General features: G+C 35.1%; 2 protein-coding genes across 11 annotated transcripts in view; one reads left to right on the top strand and one right to left on the bottom strand.

The window, feature by feature from the left end:
- AZI2 (5-azacytidine induced 2) overlaps positions 1-16,828 on the bottom strand; it is a 25,398-nt gene extending 8,570 nt beyond the window's left edge. For 2 of the 7 annotated variants that reach the window (XM_054550444.2, XM_054550446.2), the window contains exons 1-7: positions 15,903-16,240; positions 9,370-9,454; positions 8,271-8,491; positions 6,370-6,492; positions 5,816-5,915; positions 4,615-4,763; positions 260-318 (exon numbers count right to left, since the gene is read on the bottom strand). In XM_054550444.2, coding sequence (XP_054406419.1) covers positions 260-318; positions 4,615-4,763; positions 5,816-5,915; positions 6,370-6,492; positions 8,271-8,486 — 647 coding nt within the window. In that variant the 5' untranslated portion in view covers positions 8,487-8,491; positions 9,370-9,454; positions 15,903-16,240. 7 annotated transcript variants of the gene reach the window in all.
- The window catches only part of ZCWPW2 (zinc finger CW-type and PWWP domain containing 2), a 176,962-nt gene continuing 176,638 nt past the window's right edge, over positions 16,636-16,959 (top strand). Inside the window, exon 1 of one of the 4 annotated variants that reach the window (XM_054552444.2) lies at positions 16,636-16,959. In XM_054552444.2, coding sequence (XP_054408419.2) covers positions 16,874-16,959 — 86 coding nt within the window. In that variant the 5' untranslated portion in view covers positions 16,636-16,873. The other 3 variants (XM_054552448.2, XM_054552443.2, XM_054552445.2) reach the window with 3 other exon arrangements.

The following is a 16,959-nucleotide window of genomic DNA, read 5'->3' as shown; positions in this document are numbered from 1 at the left end:
CCCTAAAATCATACCTAAAATATTACTAAATGTTCAGAAAGTTTAAGGCATCCTATTTTTGTACTACCTAAATTCAAAGCTGTTATTAACATTTAAATTTTATTTTATAAATATATTGTGATCAGAGGTTACATTCAGTATCCAAACAATATCCATATTTTGTTTTTAAGGTTAAGTCATAAAAGAAATCTAAGGACCTACACAAAGTGACTTATGGAATAAGACAACGTATTGTTTTAATGCTGAAGAGTGGTCATACCTTGAAATGCTTAGTTTTTGGAGATCTCTGCTCTTCAGATTGTCTTCCTGATATGGATCCTGTCATTTGTTTAAAAAAAAGAAGTTGAAAAGTTGTAATTTTTACAATTTATTTAGTCTCAACTCTTTATTACCAGAGACATGTTCAGGTTTTACAAAATATATCTGTAAGTGCAAAGAATAAAATTAGATTTTATACTCAATTTTAATGAAATACCTCCAATCTATAACAAATATCTCTAAATCACTTCCAATGGTTTAAAGTATTAATGCTTTAATTTTCTTTAAAAGAATAAAATTGCTCTCATTCTGTAAAAGACCTTGTAATCTTACAAAATATATTTCTGAAGACACCAATCTGAAGTGTATATTCAAAAAAGTGTTACACATTTATCACATTTCTGTTTACTTATGGTACAGGTGAATGAATTCTATGGGAAAATGGAAGTTTTTTTGGTATTTTACTTTTTCGTAGTATTACCAAAAACACACCAGAATTTTAACAGGTTACTGTTGTAAAACATCAGCATACATTTCCTCCTTCCACATGGATTAAAAATGACCTGGTGAGGACATCATAAAGTCCCTATACGCTTTTAAATTTAGTTGATTTAGGTTGCATATATGACAGAAAGAACATTCAGAAGATATTTTTAAATGACTTAGTATGTTTGAGACAACTCTAACACACTTGTTTGCAATGCATTCTCATTTAAGGATCTGTAACAAATGAAAATGATTATCACAGTACTAATTCTCCTGGCAGATGTGGCCAGTATAAGCTCAGAATACAAATTTTAATTTTATTATTTCTTACTAATACAATCTAAATTATATAATTTGCAGTGAAACATTAAAAAGCAACACAAGGACTTCATGAGTACTCTGAACTTGAGAGTAAAATGTGAAAAATACCTAATCTTATAGGAGTTAAAACATTTCTGGATCTCTGATTTTAATCCTCTAACAGATAAGTTAAATCTTAGGGAGCCCTAAGGAGAGGGGAAACAGAACTGGCCCACAGGTCCAGGAGGTTTGACCACTAACAAGACACATATCCTTGGACCTTGTTTTTTCCTTACAGGAAATAATGGAATCTGATCAGATCACTTTTAGTATCTTTGTATCATCAATTAAAATTTTTTTTAAAAATTAGTATATACTTATGCATATATGTTCATTGAAAACCTTCCTCATTTTTAAAGCCAACAATATAAAAAAAATTGACAGTTTGAGTGGGAAAATGTTTTTCCAACTACCATCTAACAATTCAGAGACTCTAATGTACATCAGCAGTAAGCTCAGAGAGACTGTATCTAGTATTCAAAGACCCTTTTGTTGGCTAGTAATAGATCACCTATGTCCTAAAGGTGAATGGATCTGTTCCCCAACTAGTGCCACATGATGTGGGAGTTTCATATAAGGTGAGGCCCATGGCTACAAAATCTTGGGAAATAATGTTCAAGTTATATAGGTTTCTATACTATAGCAGAACCTTTAATATACTACAGTACACTGTGAATCTCTAACTGGGCTACTGTTATTAGGGACTTTAGACGTCTTCTAAACCAACTTAATTTTACTGATCCAGTATCTCTTTTACTTCTTTGGCCCTAGAGTCTGTATTTCTCACAGGATCAACGGTTCTGAATATAAATGGCTGGAATATTAGGGGACACAGAAAGTCTAAAAGGCCCATAGTGGAACTGCCCCTGAAACCTCACTAACATGAAATACTAATGAATGGAGTTCCCTCACTAAATATTTAAAACAAAACAAAAAAAACACTATTATATCCATGTAGGATGCTATTACATATGTCAGAAGGTTTTATAAAATGCTTCACTGAAAGTATCATCTTAAAAAAATTTTCTTTAATATGGCTAATGTGAGCTAGAGTAATATGACTAGAGTATTGTGAACATCAATTTCTCTCCTTGGCTTCCTCTCAGATTCCTGTATCCAAGAGGACTCTGATCAGCAACATCACTGAAACAAGATGTGAAAGTATGCATCAAGATTTCAACTTGGAACCCTTGATGAACTGTTATTTCCACTCTTCCTTTTCTTTGTTCATTTCTTTTAGTTGTGAGTGAGACCTTTTTAAATTCACAGCCTCACCCTACCCCTAATAAATGCCTGTGAAGGTGGGGGCCATGTTATAAATATTTCTTTTTCAATATTCCTCTCTTAGCTCATCTTCAACTGTTTAAAGTTTCCTGTCTCTCAGATTTTAGTCATCAGTTAAAGAAAGTGATTTCTTCTACCTCTAAAAGTCTGTTTCTGTGATTTGGTTACTTATGACTGATGAATTTAAACTAAAAACAAATTTATTCCCTAGCACCATCTAGTGGAAAAGAATAACTAAAATGCTAAGAATAGAAATTTCAATACACATAAATACCTACAAGTACTGCCCTTCTGAATTACTCTAATCAAATTTTTTAAAAAAGCATTTACCTACTGAACATACTATATAATGGCCACTATGATAACTGGCTGTGATTAATATATTAAGTCCTGTGAGCATGATAGTAATGTTTGATCAGCAGAATAAAACTGTGTCCCCTAATATTCCAGCCACTTATATTCAGAACAGTTGATCCTGTGAGAAATACAGACTCTTGGGCCAAAGAAGTAAAAGAGATACTGGATCAGTAAATGAAGTTGGTTTAGAAGACATCTAAAGTCCCTAATAACTGCTTTATATACACTAATTTCACCTTCATGAAAAAAGGTATTTAATGTCTACTTTACAGAAAACTTCCCAAAAGTAAAATGGTGTTCCTAATGTTAACAGTTAATAAGCAACACCAAAATTATGAGCTAAGTTTCCGATTCCATGGTACTGCTTGCTACACTACAACAAAATATCCATCACGTATAAAGGCTATCAAATTATTTCCTTTCAAACAGAATATAAATAATGACAATTATAATTCAGAACTTCAAGGTGCATACCTTTTCCTGTAAACCCATCTTTTGAAAAGAGGCTTCTCAGTGGTGATGGTAACTGAGCTATGGAACAGGATGCTGAGTCTTTGAAGGAATTGTGGTGTGTGGCCACAAGCTCAAAGCTGGGAGAATCAACTTTGTAAGTAGGAAAAAAACCACTTTGACTCTAACGGGAGTTGACAGTAATTTTTGTAGTGTTTCCCTTTTATCAGGGATAGGGGTGCCAAAATGAGTTCTCATTGCCCAGTTCAGAGGAATTCATTTGGCCAAGGACTAGGCAGAGTGCTATATTATTCTCAATGTCTGCCTCATTCTTATCGAGTGGTCACCTCTCATAAAAACTACATTACAGAAGAAAGAAGTATCAGCTCCATCTAAGAACACTTGAGACTCAGGGCAGAATCTGGAAAGCAGTCAGGAAGTATGGGATGGAGTTCCCCTTTCAGGTGGTGGCATCCCAGAGGAACAAGAAGTAAGAAACACAATTCCTCAATAGTGTTAGAATGCTTTGGTAGGCAAAATGGTTGAGTGGAGAAACAATTATATAACTGGTTATACCTTAAGTTTGAGATACATGAATGCATAAAATGGCTATTTGCACCAGACTACTAAGCTTTTCAATTTCTTGTAATAATTATTTAAAATATCTGCATTTGGTGCATTGCTCTCACACTACCTTGCTTCTTTATCATTTCTGATTATAATCTCAGCATGATGTCTGAAAACATAGATCCAAGCTTGTTAGAACCTGATGTAAAATACTGGGCAAACAGACTCTTGGTGAGGACCTAAGAGGCAGCTTGTTTTAGTGGTTGACTTCAGGCTAAACACACTTCAGCAACTTGGCAGGTTTTTGTTATTTTTTTCCAATTCTTGAATTCTCAGATATTTGCTGGTAGTTAAAGATGCTCCCAAAGTATTAGTCTTTTGAAAATAAGTAAGCTCTGTCATGTTTTCTTTGTTGGTTGTGTTTTTTTTATTGTTGTTTTAATTATAAAAATCGAGTTGTCCCTTACGATATCTAAATTAATGAAACTGTTAAGTAAAATAATATAGGACTTAAAACCTGAGTTCTCTTTAAACTTTACAGAGAAAAAAATAAGGAAATTGAAGGAAAGAGAGTCTGAAAGAACAGTTATAATAAACTAATAAGCTTACTAAAAATCAACCTTTTAAAAAACAAAATTGTATAATTTTGTGACAGACTAAAAGTATATGGCATGTCAAATTTTAGCAGAAATGCTTAAAGAGGTAAATAAACAAGAATTTTTTAAGGAACAGAACATTCTCTAAGCAATTACAATTTATTTTAACTCTATGGTTTAATACAATCTCAGTTATAAATCCTACATATGATACACAAAAAATACTGAATTTCTCAATTTAATAATTCTGTAATACCGTTTGTTTGGCTTTCTGTAGTTCTATTTTGAGATCACTACATTCTTTTCTCATCAGTTCCAGCTCTTGTTCCAAACCATGGATCTTCAGGTCACAGCTCAACTTTTCCACCTCCCAGTTTGATGAAGGTGGATTTAAATTCCTCATCACTACAAAAAGGATGGACACTGAAATTGTTATCTTTTCCTTCTACATTGACTGCAATTCTTAAAAATAGGTTATTCTGGTAAAATGTAGATAACAGAAAAACTAACATAAAACATATATGATTAATAGTTTTTTAAAAAACAGTAATTATTAATATTTTCAAATATCTATGCTAAGGAGAATAAGAAATCTAGCAATCTTGTTTTAGAATTTCTAAAGACAACTACACTAAAATAAGCATATGCTAAAATTGCAGACAGATCAATATTCTGCATAAGGTTAAACAGTGACAAAAATAATAAACTGAATAAACTGAGGCTCAGCTAATCATTCCATCTAGTCCTCTCAGAGAGTATGAAGTTTGACCAACAAGCTCAGAGCATGATGTCAAAACAATTTATCCTTAAACATTCCACTGCAGAAACTCAATACAACTGGATACTGCTTTATTCTTTAATTAGTACCTCAGTCTCTCTAGCTACAAAAAGCTCCAACTAGCTATGCTAAGAGATTGCATCTCAATCTCCTATCAGAAGGTCTCTCAGAGGCCCACTCTTAGCTTGTCTCATCATAATGAATATTCATGGGAACAGGCTATTTATCCATATGCTCCAGATCCAACTTTCCACCCCAACATTTCATCTGCACCTTTTAACAACCTTCGGAAAGAAAAAGAAATTGTAACAACTTCACAGCAGTGTGTTTAACAGTGGGCAAGATGTTCAGTAAGAAAGAGAAGCCAGGACAACCAGTGGGCTAGATGATTTCACTTCTACTTCTTGCTTCTGGGCTTCTACTTTTTTCCTCTTCTGCTTCATCACAACCTAGACCTGAATAAAAACCATCACATTTTCTCTAGGAAAAGTGCAATATATAGCTAAGGAAAAGTTAAATGAAGTTGACATTATGCGACGGTGGAACAGAGAAGTTAATATAAACCTAAAAATTAAAAAATAAGGTCTTAGCGTATGGATATGGAAAACTGTTGATATTACAAATAAATAGAAAAATATGTTAATTCTGTTAGAATATTTATAACAAGTAACTGGCATACCCTGCTGAGTTTCCACCTCTGTCCTCAGCTGGAGGAGTTCTACTTCTTTAGATTGTAGCTGCTCATTCAATACTTTCAAAGATTCAGAGTTGTCTTTATTCTAGTTAAGTAGGGAAAATGCCAAATTACATTCAATAAAATCTACACGTTGGTATTATATTGTTATTTTCAGGAAGATATTGAAAAAAACATATTCTTGTCTTTAAAAGCAAGGTGATAAAATGAACTCAGTTTCTCAGAAATGTCTTTTTTTCTTTTTCTAATTTAGGACATCATTATTCACTGGCTTAAACAAAAAAAAAGACTAAATCTACCATAGTTTTTCAAAATAAGTCAGTGGTGTTAGATGTATTTAAGTCCTAAACATCATTACATACTAAATATTTTACATAAAAATAAGTTAAAATATTACTAAAATTTCCATTTGGCCTTGAACATGTATACAAAATTTTAATTACTAAATGTAAATATTTAACTTACTTCTAATTTTAAACCTCTTGAAGGAGAAAATTCATTTCCAAAATAGAGATGTCATTCTTTTCAAATCAACTTACCATTTTGTCCAGTTTGCTCTTCAAATTATCTCTATCAATGCAAACCTCTCGATATGCATGATAGGCCTTATTTACTTGTTCTCTTCCCACGGAACTTGTTTCTTCATCAAATCGAGCTATTAGCTAATGGTATGAAATTAGAAGAGAAAGCTTAAGAGAGTATTCTATAGATAAAAAATAAGTCAGTGTTCTGATGGCTCCATATCTTACTTCAATCGTTGTAATAAGGGGATAAAGCCTGGATTCATTAGGTGAGTATTTCATTTCCACAAATTAATCTTTACATAGAAAGCAAAAATGTGTAGAATATTTTTTGAAGCTTTCTATGCTTTTACATAATCAGTATAATTCATGGTATCTGTTTTATAACATTAAATCATCATAACTACAACAGAGTATAGATGTGATACACACTGCTTAGATGTTTTTTAAATTAAAAGTATCTAATTTCTATAATCAGAAAAAGCAGCACCTTAGGGCATACTTGACTTTTTTTGTTTTCGAGACTGAGTTTCGCTCTCATCACCCAGGCACCTCAGTGAGCTGAGGTGCAATGGGGCGACCTCAGCTCACTGCAACCTCCACCTCCCAGGTTTAAGTGATTGTCCTGCCTCAGCTTCCGAGGAGCTGGGATTATAGGCGCACCACCACGCCCTGCTGATTTTTGTATTTTTAGTAGAGAAAGGGTTTCACCATGTTGGCCAGTCTGGTCTTGGACTCCTGACCTCAGGCAATCCACCCACCTCGGCCTCCCAAAGGGCTGGAATTACAGGTGTGAGCCACCGTGCCCAGCCAAGGCATACTTGACTTTTTAAGTAATAGATGTGTGTGTTAATTCGTTAAATCCTTTATATTACAGGATAGGAATTAATAGGATTGTTGGTCATGAAGTACAGAAATATTTCCAATGTTAACTATACATAAAATCCCATTTTTCTACTAAACTTTAAAATAAAGCTATGTGCTCCAAAATGTTACCTTCTCTCACTGTATCCCAATATGTTACAAATTTAAATATAATTCATATGAATACAAAGAAATTATAATTATTTTACAACCGACTCCTTTCCTCTTACTTGCATCAAAAATGAATCAAACTCTACCAAGCCCCATCTTCAAGTTTTTTTTATATAGGATAATTCATTTCCTTGGATAATTAATTTCTATTACACAGGACAATGCATTCTTTACCCTTTGTGGTAGCTGCTCTTTGTAGGATAAAAATGCTCTTATCTGAGCTGAAAAAATACAAACTAAGCTAAGTTAAAACTTTAAAACTCAAAAATAAAAGGATGACTGAAGAATATTCCTCATATATAAAGCCAAGTAGATTGGTGCTTTATATTCAATCAGCTACCTTACTTATATATTCTGTAATAGTTAGGTGTGTCACAATTATACATGGAAAGGTAAACAGAAAACATTAGTTTATCAATTAAAAGCGTTATTCCTATTACATGTGTTAAAGAAGAGAAAGAATGTTGAAGTAAAGATTTCAGCCCTGGTAAAGATATTATTAAACCTATTGGACAATGTTCCAGAAGCTTCCTCCTTTGATACTTAATTTCCTTTGTTGGTATATCTTTTTTTTTTTTTTTGCCCAGATTTGAAAACTCTGAATAAAATACATACAGCTATGGAGGTAAGTAAACCTGAAAATGAAAGAAAAATATTTGGAATATAACTCCAAGTTGTTAAATCCTCTCCTACAAATATTTACCAAGTACATGGTATGTGAAACACAGGATAAGTATAATGTCCAGAGTTTTCAGATTAGCAGTGAGTTATTCTTGGAAATTTAGTACAATCATGGAAGACAGGACAAAAAGTATTCAAAATTTCAAATATTTTGAATTATTCCTTATGTCGCAAACGCAATGAAGGTAAAAGATAAAAATTACCTTTTCTTCCAAAAATCTTATTCTCTTCTTTAACAAAGAGTTCTCTTTCTCTGAATCCTTAAGTCGTTTTTTTATGTCTTCATATGCAGTGACAAGAGCAAAATGGGAAGCAACAGATTCATCTCCTGAATATATTGAAACTGGAGTCACTGTATCTCTCTTATGGGCTTTTTCATGATTCAGAATACAGATATCATCTTCTACCAGTGCATCCATGACAACTGTTTAAAAGAAAAAAAATACGAGTGACAATGTCTCACTGAATAAGTGAAAAGGAAAAAAAGTTATAATTAAGAATAATGTAAATACTAGGACAATGTTTAAAAACCAGACTGCCTGGGTTGTATTCTAAACTCTACCATTTAGTGTCTGACTTTGGGCAAGTTGCTTAACCTCTATGCCTCAGTTTCCTTATTTATAAAGTACAAGAAAAAATAGCAAATACCTCATAGAGTCTTAAGAATATTAAATGATATCTATAAACCACTTAAAACCATAATTATTAGTACGTTCTATAAACATCTGAAATATCAGCTTCATTAAAACAATCAAAATTTTTTAAAATACTTCATCTCCAAATATTTCTTCTAACATTTCCACTTAGATCTATTAGTAGCAAGTTTCACAGCTTATCAATTTATAAATTTTCAAAAGTTCTTTGAGTATAATTCATTACAACATATATTATAGAAGTCTTAATGCATACTCTACTATATCTTTCCATACCAGTAATTGGTTATATTTGTTGTATATTTAGAATAGAAGACAAATTAATTAACATTTGAGTGTCCAACATGTCCCACTATCATGCACTACATTCTTTTAATATTATCTCTTTTAATTATCTGAACAATTCTATGAAATATGTATCATCTATATTTTATAGGTAGGTCTTAGAAAGTTGAATTAGCCCTGTTAAATCTAGAAGAATGTTAAGCTCTGTGAGGGCAGAAGCCATGTCCGTTTTGCCCATCATTGTGTCCCCAACTCATCACTGTGTAGAAGTTGCTCAATAAATATTGATTACTGAATGAAGAGTGGGTAGAGTAGGATTCAAATCAAACTCTGACTCCAAAACCTAAGAGAAGCGGCTAGTTACCTTCATTGTTTAACGAAAAACTGACTTGCTCTGAACATCTACTTTTGCTGTTAGGTTCGGCATTACTTCTCTGAGAGTTAGGTTCCTGAAAAACATGATGGAAGGAGAAACTGTGGCTAAAACCTTTTAAGACCTCCTGGGAAAAACAGAATATGAGGGACTTTAGATCATGCAAGAGAACCTAAAAAGTCCTTTTAAATATTTTTTAGTTTAAAATAAAAAACTAAATATAGCATTCTAAATAAAGATTATCAATTGAATTTCATGTATCTTAGATCAGTAATTATTACTAGAAAGTGAGTTTTTAACTATCCCTTGCTTGAAATAAAATTTGGTTTTACTTACTAATATCAGTCACTGTTCAAGAACATTACAGATGAAGAAACTGAGGTAGGAGGAATTTAAGTATTTTTTCCAAAGTAACATAGTAAGTGGAGAGTTGAGATGTAAACATAGGCAATTTAACTACAGCCACGTTTCCAAACCGTGCTTTCTTCTAAAATGTCTAATCTCCCTCCTTGTGTCAACTAATCCCTTTAACATTTCTTTTGCCTTATTTCAGACCACATGAATACCAACAAAAGGTTTTGTGTTTTTCTGGGTCTGGTCTCATATCATTATATTTTTGCTTTTCTAATTGTACAATTAAAAACTTCCAATTGTCGTCAACTAAAGCAACAGCTGGGAGCATCTAAGCAATTTGTATCTAGGATTATAAGAAAGGCAGGTTAAAATAAATGTGTATACTACAAGTCTTGAGTAGGTACAACCTGCCATCCAGTCAATCTTCATTAACATCAATTTAACATTTTCTAACCATACAGGACAACTTCTACTCTTAAGGTACACTCTTTCCCAGTTTTTCAATAAAGTCCAAGAACAAGAATAGACTATGCTATCTACAGTATACCAAAAAGGTGGCAGATTCTCAGAACCATAATTAACTCATGCTGCTTCTGATGCAAGCTGCATTTTCTCCTAATGATGAAAAGTTTAAGTTTTCTTCCTCTAAAAGAGTTTACTTTTCAGTCTCCAGATTCAATGATATTCCAAAATAAGAGCAAACATCATTCCAGTCATGCTACTGCTAGCTGAAACTCTCATTATTTCCTTTCAAAATAAAAGTACAGGTTATTCTCATATTGCAAACTGAAAGTATGCATATATATCTTCATATAAGAAAGACTCTTACACACACACACACACACACACACACACACACACACTCCCCTTAAAAGTAGAGCAAGTAAAATAATCACAGACGGCTAGGTAAGTGGTAGAATGCAGCCTGGTTTAAGGAGAGGTAAAATTGTGCCCATAGTAGACATTTGACTTAAATAATTTAATACTCAACCCAATGGGCAGGATTTATTCGATGTGGATTTTTTCTAAAGACAGCTGAAAACAAGAAATAACATAAACTGCTCTACGAAGTCAAAAACAGATATCCTGCAGTTTGTGTATTTTAAGGATTAGGGCTCATGTACTTCTGTTTTACACAAAGTTCTAACTAGCTCAGCTGTGATTTACTTGTTCATTTTTATCATGAAACAATCATTTACACAGCAAAGAAAACCCAGAGTGAGAGGCAGAGTTGTGCAGAAAAATTATTATTATACCATAAAGGTAGGTAATAAATTTGAAACAACAGAATGCTATGGGGGGTCTGAGGGATGGGGAGAAAAAGTGGTTTTCAAAGAAGATACCACAAAAGAGCAAATGTCTCTTAAGACTGTACTCTCATGTGAAGAGGATGGTTATTTTCATTGTACTGTACTTATTGTACTTACACCTTTACTGTTTGCTAACTTCCAGCAGGGGAACAAGTTCAAAGATCTAAGTGTGGGGAGAAAGGTTGAGAAGAGGAGTGGCAGGAGATGAGATTAAAAAGGCAGGATGGAGACAAACTGAGATGGTCCTTCCTGGTAGAGGCACTGTGGATTTTGGTGCTTATTCTGCTGAATTTTAAAAACACAGGCCTGGACATGATTAAAGGGTGTGAATACTTACAATGTTGATTTTTTTCTTTTTTTTAATTCACAACCAGATGAACTACTTAGCATTATGCTAAATGTTTACAAACATTATCCCATTTAATTCTCAAGACTACCCTATGAGGTACAAAATCTTATCAAACTCATCTCACAGATGAGAAAACTGGGACCTGGAAAGGTAAAGAAGCTTAGCTAGGATCACATAATTAGTATGAACCAGGACTTGGATTTTAGAGCCTGAGCTATTAATATTTTCCCCTCTCCAATGAATCTTTTACAAAACCTTACACTCCTACAAAACTAGGAACCCCTCAGAAGGCTTACGAAAGTACTTTACATGGAAGGGGGTATATTGATACAATAATGTCACATTTTATACAACATGATAGCTGGTCATTTTTAAGACAATATGAGTAGTCAGACTGGTTTACCTATTGATATGCTACCTTTTTATTTATAAATCAAAAGTTGCATATATGTTGTCTCTGTAAGAAAACAATGGCATAAAAGGATTTTTTCAAGTTTTATACCATTATTCTATATATTTATTCTATAAACTATAAACATTACTTAGAATACGCTGAACAGCAGCATCAAATTGCTTATCTGTCCTAAAAGTTATGTAAGAAATAGCCATATATTAAAACATACAATGCGCTAGCACCACATATATGTATCAACTTTTATTAAGTTTTAAAATAACTGCCATTTAAATTTGTTATACAATGGAAAATTAAAATTTTAATTACTATCCCTGCAAAAATCAATATGAAATCACAAGCATGAGGATATTAATACTTATCATATTAGTCTGTACAAACCAGACTTCTGGAGAGTAAAAGCTACAGGGCCAGGGAAAATGAGATCTTAGAAAGGAAACAATACAAGGCAGATATCCCATTATACTTATTAATATAATGAAAGGAAAACTGTTAGCAAAGTAACAAAGTAGGCTATGTGTTGCCTTTGGTTTTATTGCTATGCAAGCATCCTTTATAAAATGTATTTCTACAGAGAAGTAAAGGGAGCTGTGGTAATCAGTCTCATAATAAAGATTCAGTTTTATACACTTTCGTTGCGATGAAATGGCTGTGTGTGTGTATCCAAATCCGCTGGCCCATGAAGTCTGATTTTCTAGATAAATGGTAAAAGTGTAACTGGCTATTATTCTATTTGACAAACTAGACCAAGCTAGTTATACCATTTAACATTTGAAGAAACTTAACATTATATTGAGTCTTATCATAATTTAAATGCTCTTAAAATAATAAATCTTTGTTCACATTAATCTTTAAAAAATAAGTGCCATGAGCAGAATATTATCAAAAATTAAAATTACCAAAGACTAGATAGTATTTTAAATAGTCTAGCAGAAATTGAACTTTCAAAACTCAACAAACATCAAAACACTGTCCAAAGACAAGCTTAAGTGGACTTCTCTCAGTGATGAAAATCAGTAATAAATGTATTCCACAGGGACATTCCATAAATAAATTTTGCTTTTCCAAGGGCATTCTAAGAAGCTGGAGATGACTGAGGGCAGTGTTTGACAAAGTAAGGTATGGACCACTGCCTTAGAATTCCTCCGCGTTCTGTTAAAAAATACTGATTCTTAGCTTCCACTGCAGATCTACGCAAATCAGAATATCTGGGGTGAAAAACTGCAAAGTGTACTCTGAATAAGCACCCAGGTGATTTTAAGTCATATTCCAATTTGAGTACCACTCATCTGAAAGAACAAAGCCAAGCAGTTACCACGTAATTTACAGAATTCCAATTCTTAGTATCCTTGAACATTTGTAGGCACCGTTAGTTCTATGTTATGAATTAGTAAACACCCTTTAGATTTTATTTTTAATATTATAGAAAGTAATTTCACATTCATCATCTCATCACAATATAGTGGGGTGTTAAATAAAGCATATTTATAGGCAAATATATCTATATATAGTCATGAAAACATTTTATATATTTGGCAATTAATTTTGTTTCTCCTTAGAGGTTTACTTAAATATAAAAAGCGAATTAGAAAAGATTGAGGTAAACACTATTGACAATTATTTTTGAGAACAATGAAATTCCCAAGAATGATAAAGGAGAAAGGGCACAATTTGTCAGATAAAGTAGGTAGAAATAAGAACAGTACTATCTGAAGCTTGGGGAGAAACACAGGAAAAAAAAGATTCAAATATGATTTATTAGAATTATTTTAGAAGATCTTAAATTTCAGTCTTCATCATGGCAATCAACACCAAGAGAACTCTCAGTTGTTCATATGCTACGTATGTCAAAGTCTGGGATACTAGAAAACATATCTGCTGATATCAGACTGGTCTTTTTTCTAGGAATAAATAGGATTATCTTGTCATATTTCATCATCTTTATATCTGCCATTTTCATATTTCATCATCTTTATATCTGCCATTTATTGATCACTTACCATATGCCAGTCACTAGTGCTTTCACATGCATTCTTCTACCACTTAGCTAAGTACTGTTATGAACAAAGTCTTAGAAAAGTTAAATACCTTACCTATAGCTACACAGCTAATCAGTGGCAAAGGTGAGATGTGAACCTAAGTAAGCTGTCAGAAGTCTATGGTCTTAATACAACATTCAGAGAGGCAATACAAAAGGGATTCTGGTTATCCTAAGAATATGGACAAGGCATAATTATGTCAAAAAGAACACTTGCCCAGGATTCAGAAACACAGATTGTGGTCTAGGATTTGCAACCCTGATTATAGTTTAGTTCGCTTTACCTCTCTAGATCAAAATTTTCCCACCTATATAGAACGATAGGGTTAGACTACATCACTAAGATGCCACCTTACTAAACTGTGAAGGCAAAAGTTTAATACAAATACAGAGTAATGGCAACCTAAACAGAGAGAAGGGAATTCACATTTATGCCAGGAACTGCATAAAAGGTATGGTACACACATTATCTCAAGTCCACACTAAACTTGGAAAGAAAGGTATTAGCACCATGATAAATGAGGAAACTGAGGCTCAAAGAGGTGAGGTAAATTGCCTATATTCACCACAGCAGTATGTGACAAAACTGAAGTTTGAATCAAGGCCTATATGGTAGGCTCTTTATTCCATATTGCCTCCTGAAGTAAATCATATTTAGAATTTTCACCACCTTTCTACCTCTGAAAAGTTAGGATATTCCCGAACCTATTTCGTACAATCAGTCAAAATACTATGGAGCAAGGATTAAGTCTTACGAAGACAAACAGACCAATGCTTATTCCCCTTTCTCAACTTGTAAAATAGCCTAACTAGTTTATAAAGGGTCATGAAGTACCTCTTTTCAAGACATCATCTCTTAATCTGTGTATATTAGCAATAAAATGCTCTGTAATTCAATAAATGTCCAAAAATGTACTCAGCATTAGATATACAATATGAAGAAAAACTCCAGTTACATTTTTATAACTCTCACTGAGTTATCCAACAAACTGCGTTAGTCCAGAAATCAGTTTGTATTGCACAGAATCAAGACTCTTCCAGAGTTAGCATAGGTATGAAGAGCAATCTACTTCTTTTCATTGCTTTCATACGGTAATACCTCTAATGCAACCGAGCATCTACTATACATTCAATGTTACTGGTGTTATTGAACATTATTTTCTAACAGTGATAAGACAACTGTACTTGCACTCTGAATATAAGTGCCATAAAAAAGAAAAAAGATTGGTTCTTTTTTTCTCATTTGTTCTTCATAAACATCCAGTAAATCTACGTAATACCTCTGAGGTTGTAAAGAATCTCCTCAGATTACAGGTGGAGAAACTGAGACATGAAAACATTAGAAAGTAGGGGAGCCAGAAATGGAAATCAGGCAGCTGACTACAGAGCCAGCATAACTCTTAGAAACTATGCCTTGGTGCCTTAGAGTATGTATTACCCCCATTTCAGAGATAAGGAAAATGAGGAAGAAGTTTAGCCTCTTACCCATTGTCAAGTAAGTGGAACAATCAGCATTCAGATACTGGTGTTCTGACCTAATCCAGTGTCATTTCCCATTATGTTATGCTGTCTCTTTAACATTAAAACCTTCTATTTGCGTAAGATGTCTCGCTTACAAACAATATCACATTAAAATTTGGAAATATCCTGTAAAGGATGCACTGTTCTCAATTTACAGATGATGGAATGATCACAAGATTGGGCAATTAGATATGGCGTTTTTAGAGAAATGAAATTGTGCCTTGAGATCTTGCTCAATCCAATTTGAAATTCCAATCTAAAAACCAGAATGTCTTCTATACTTAAGGAGCAAGGGTCAATTTTAATCCTGGTACGTCTGTCTTTGATCACCTTAGCAAATTTCCATCACCTCTTGGAGCAACTGATGGTTTGATCTGTATTCGAGTTTTCGTGGGTATTTTATCTCGCTTTCGAGTATTGGGGTTTCTTGTGTGTAGAGGGTGTTAGCCTACCTTGCACGTAGTAGTAGTTACTCAACAAACAGCCGAAGGCTGGAATGAATACCGTATACAGGTTAGACATTGGAGAAACGACGAATACCTGTTAGCCCTCGATCAAGCGTAGGGGGTCGATATTCACCACTCAGATGCCCCAGGGAGTACCGTCCTAGCCAATGTCCCTCTTTTCTTTCCGATAATTTGTATCGGAAAGAAGCATTTAGCAGTCTCGATGAATGAAAAAAACTGAAGGCGCCCCAGTAAGAGTACGGAAAGAAAAAGAGTGAAAATTAGAGAAGTGAATGACCAATAAGGGCCTGGACAGCTGGGGATAAGGGTGACAGGGGAAAGGGTGTGGACCGTTGGGTGTGGGGGTGACTGGGGAAAGGGATGCCCAGGAGTGGGCCGTTCCCTAGTCAAAAGAGGGGGCGCGGGAGGGAGTGAGAAAAAAATGACGTGTCTCTTTGGACCAGCAACAGCAACGGAGGTTGGCCGCGGCATTGCCCGCATCCCTATCCTCCACCCGGCCCTGGCGAGTCACTCACCCAGAAGCCAGGCTACGTAGGGCCGCCCCCAGGGCCGCCGAGTTTCGATTCCTTAGTGTTTGGAAACGGACCGAAAACAAACCGGGTCGCCAGGGGTCACCACGGGCTTCCGGTTTCTTCGAAGACACCGCCGCTTCCACAGCGAAGGGAGCTGCTCCGGGTGCGTCGCGGAGGGAGTCCCATTTCTTCTGACTCGGCAGGAGCCCTGGACGTTCTGGAAGGAGGGACGAGCCGAGGCAGGAGGGGCCGGGCCGTTGCGGGAGAAGGCCCGTTACCCAGCAATACGCGCGCGAGACCCAGGCCCGCCGTCGGGACCAGCACTGGCTGGAAGGAGGGGTAGCACTGCGGAAAGTGATTGGAAGTGTGGATCAGCTCTCAGCCGAAAAAGGGGCTGCCGCCGTCCGCGGGCTCGGCGCCAGGGCCGCGCGAGGAAACCGGAAGTCAGGCCCGAGGGAGCTGGGAGGGCGTTAGCGAAGCCAGGTTCGGTCGTGGGGGTGGGGAAGTGCAGGAGTGGCGCGCGGTGTACTACATGTCCCGTGAGCCTCCGCAGCGGGACGGGGCGGGGCCGCGCGTCGCCAGGAGGCGGAGGCGGAGGCGGAGGCGGAGTGGAGTTAG

This window comes from Pongo abelii, chromosome 2, assembly GCF_028885655.2.
Source record: "Pongo abelii isolate AG06213 chromosome 2, NHGRI_mPonAbe1-v2.0_pri, whole genome shotgun sequence".
In the NCBI taxonomy this organism is placed as follows: Eukaryota; Metazoa; Chordata; class Mammalia; order Primates; family Hominidae; genus Pongo; species Pongo abelii.
This window is presented reverse-complemented; position numbering and strand designations above follow the sequence as displayed.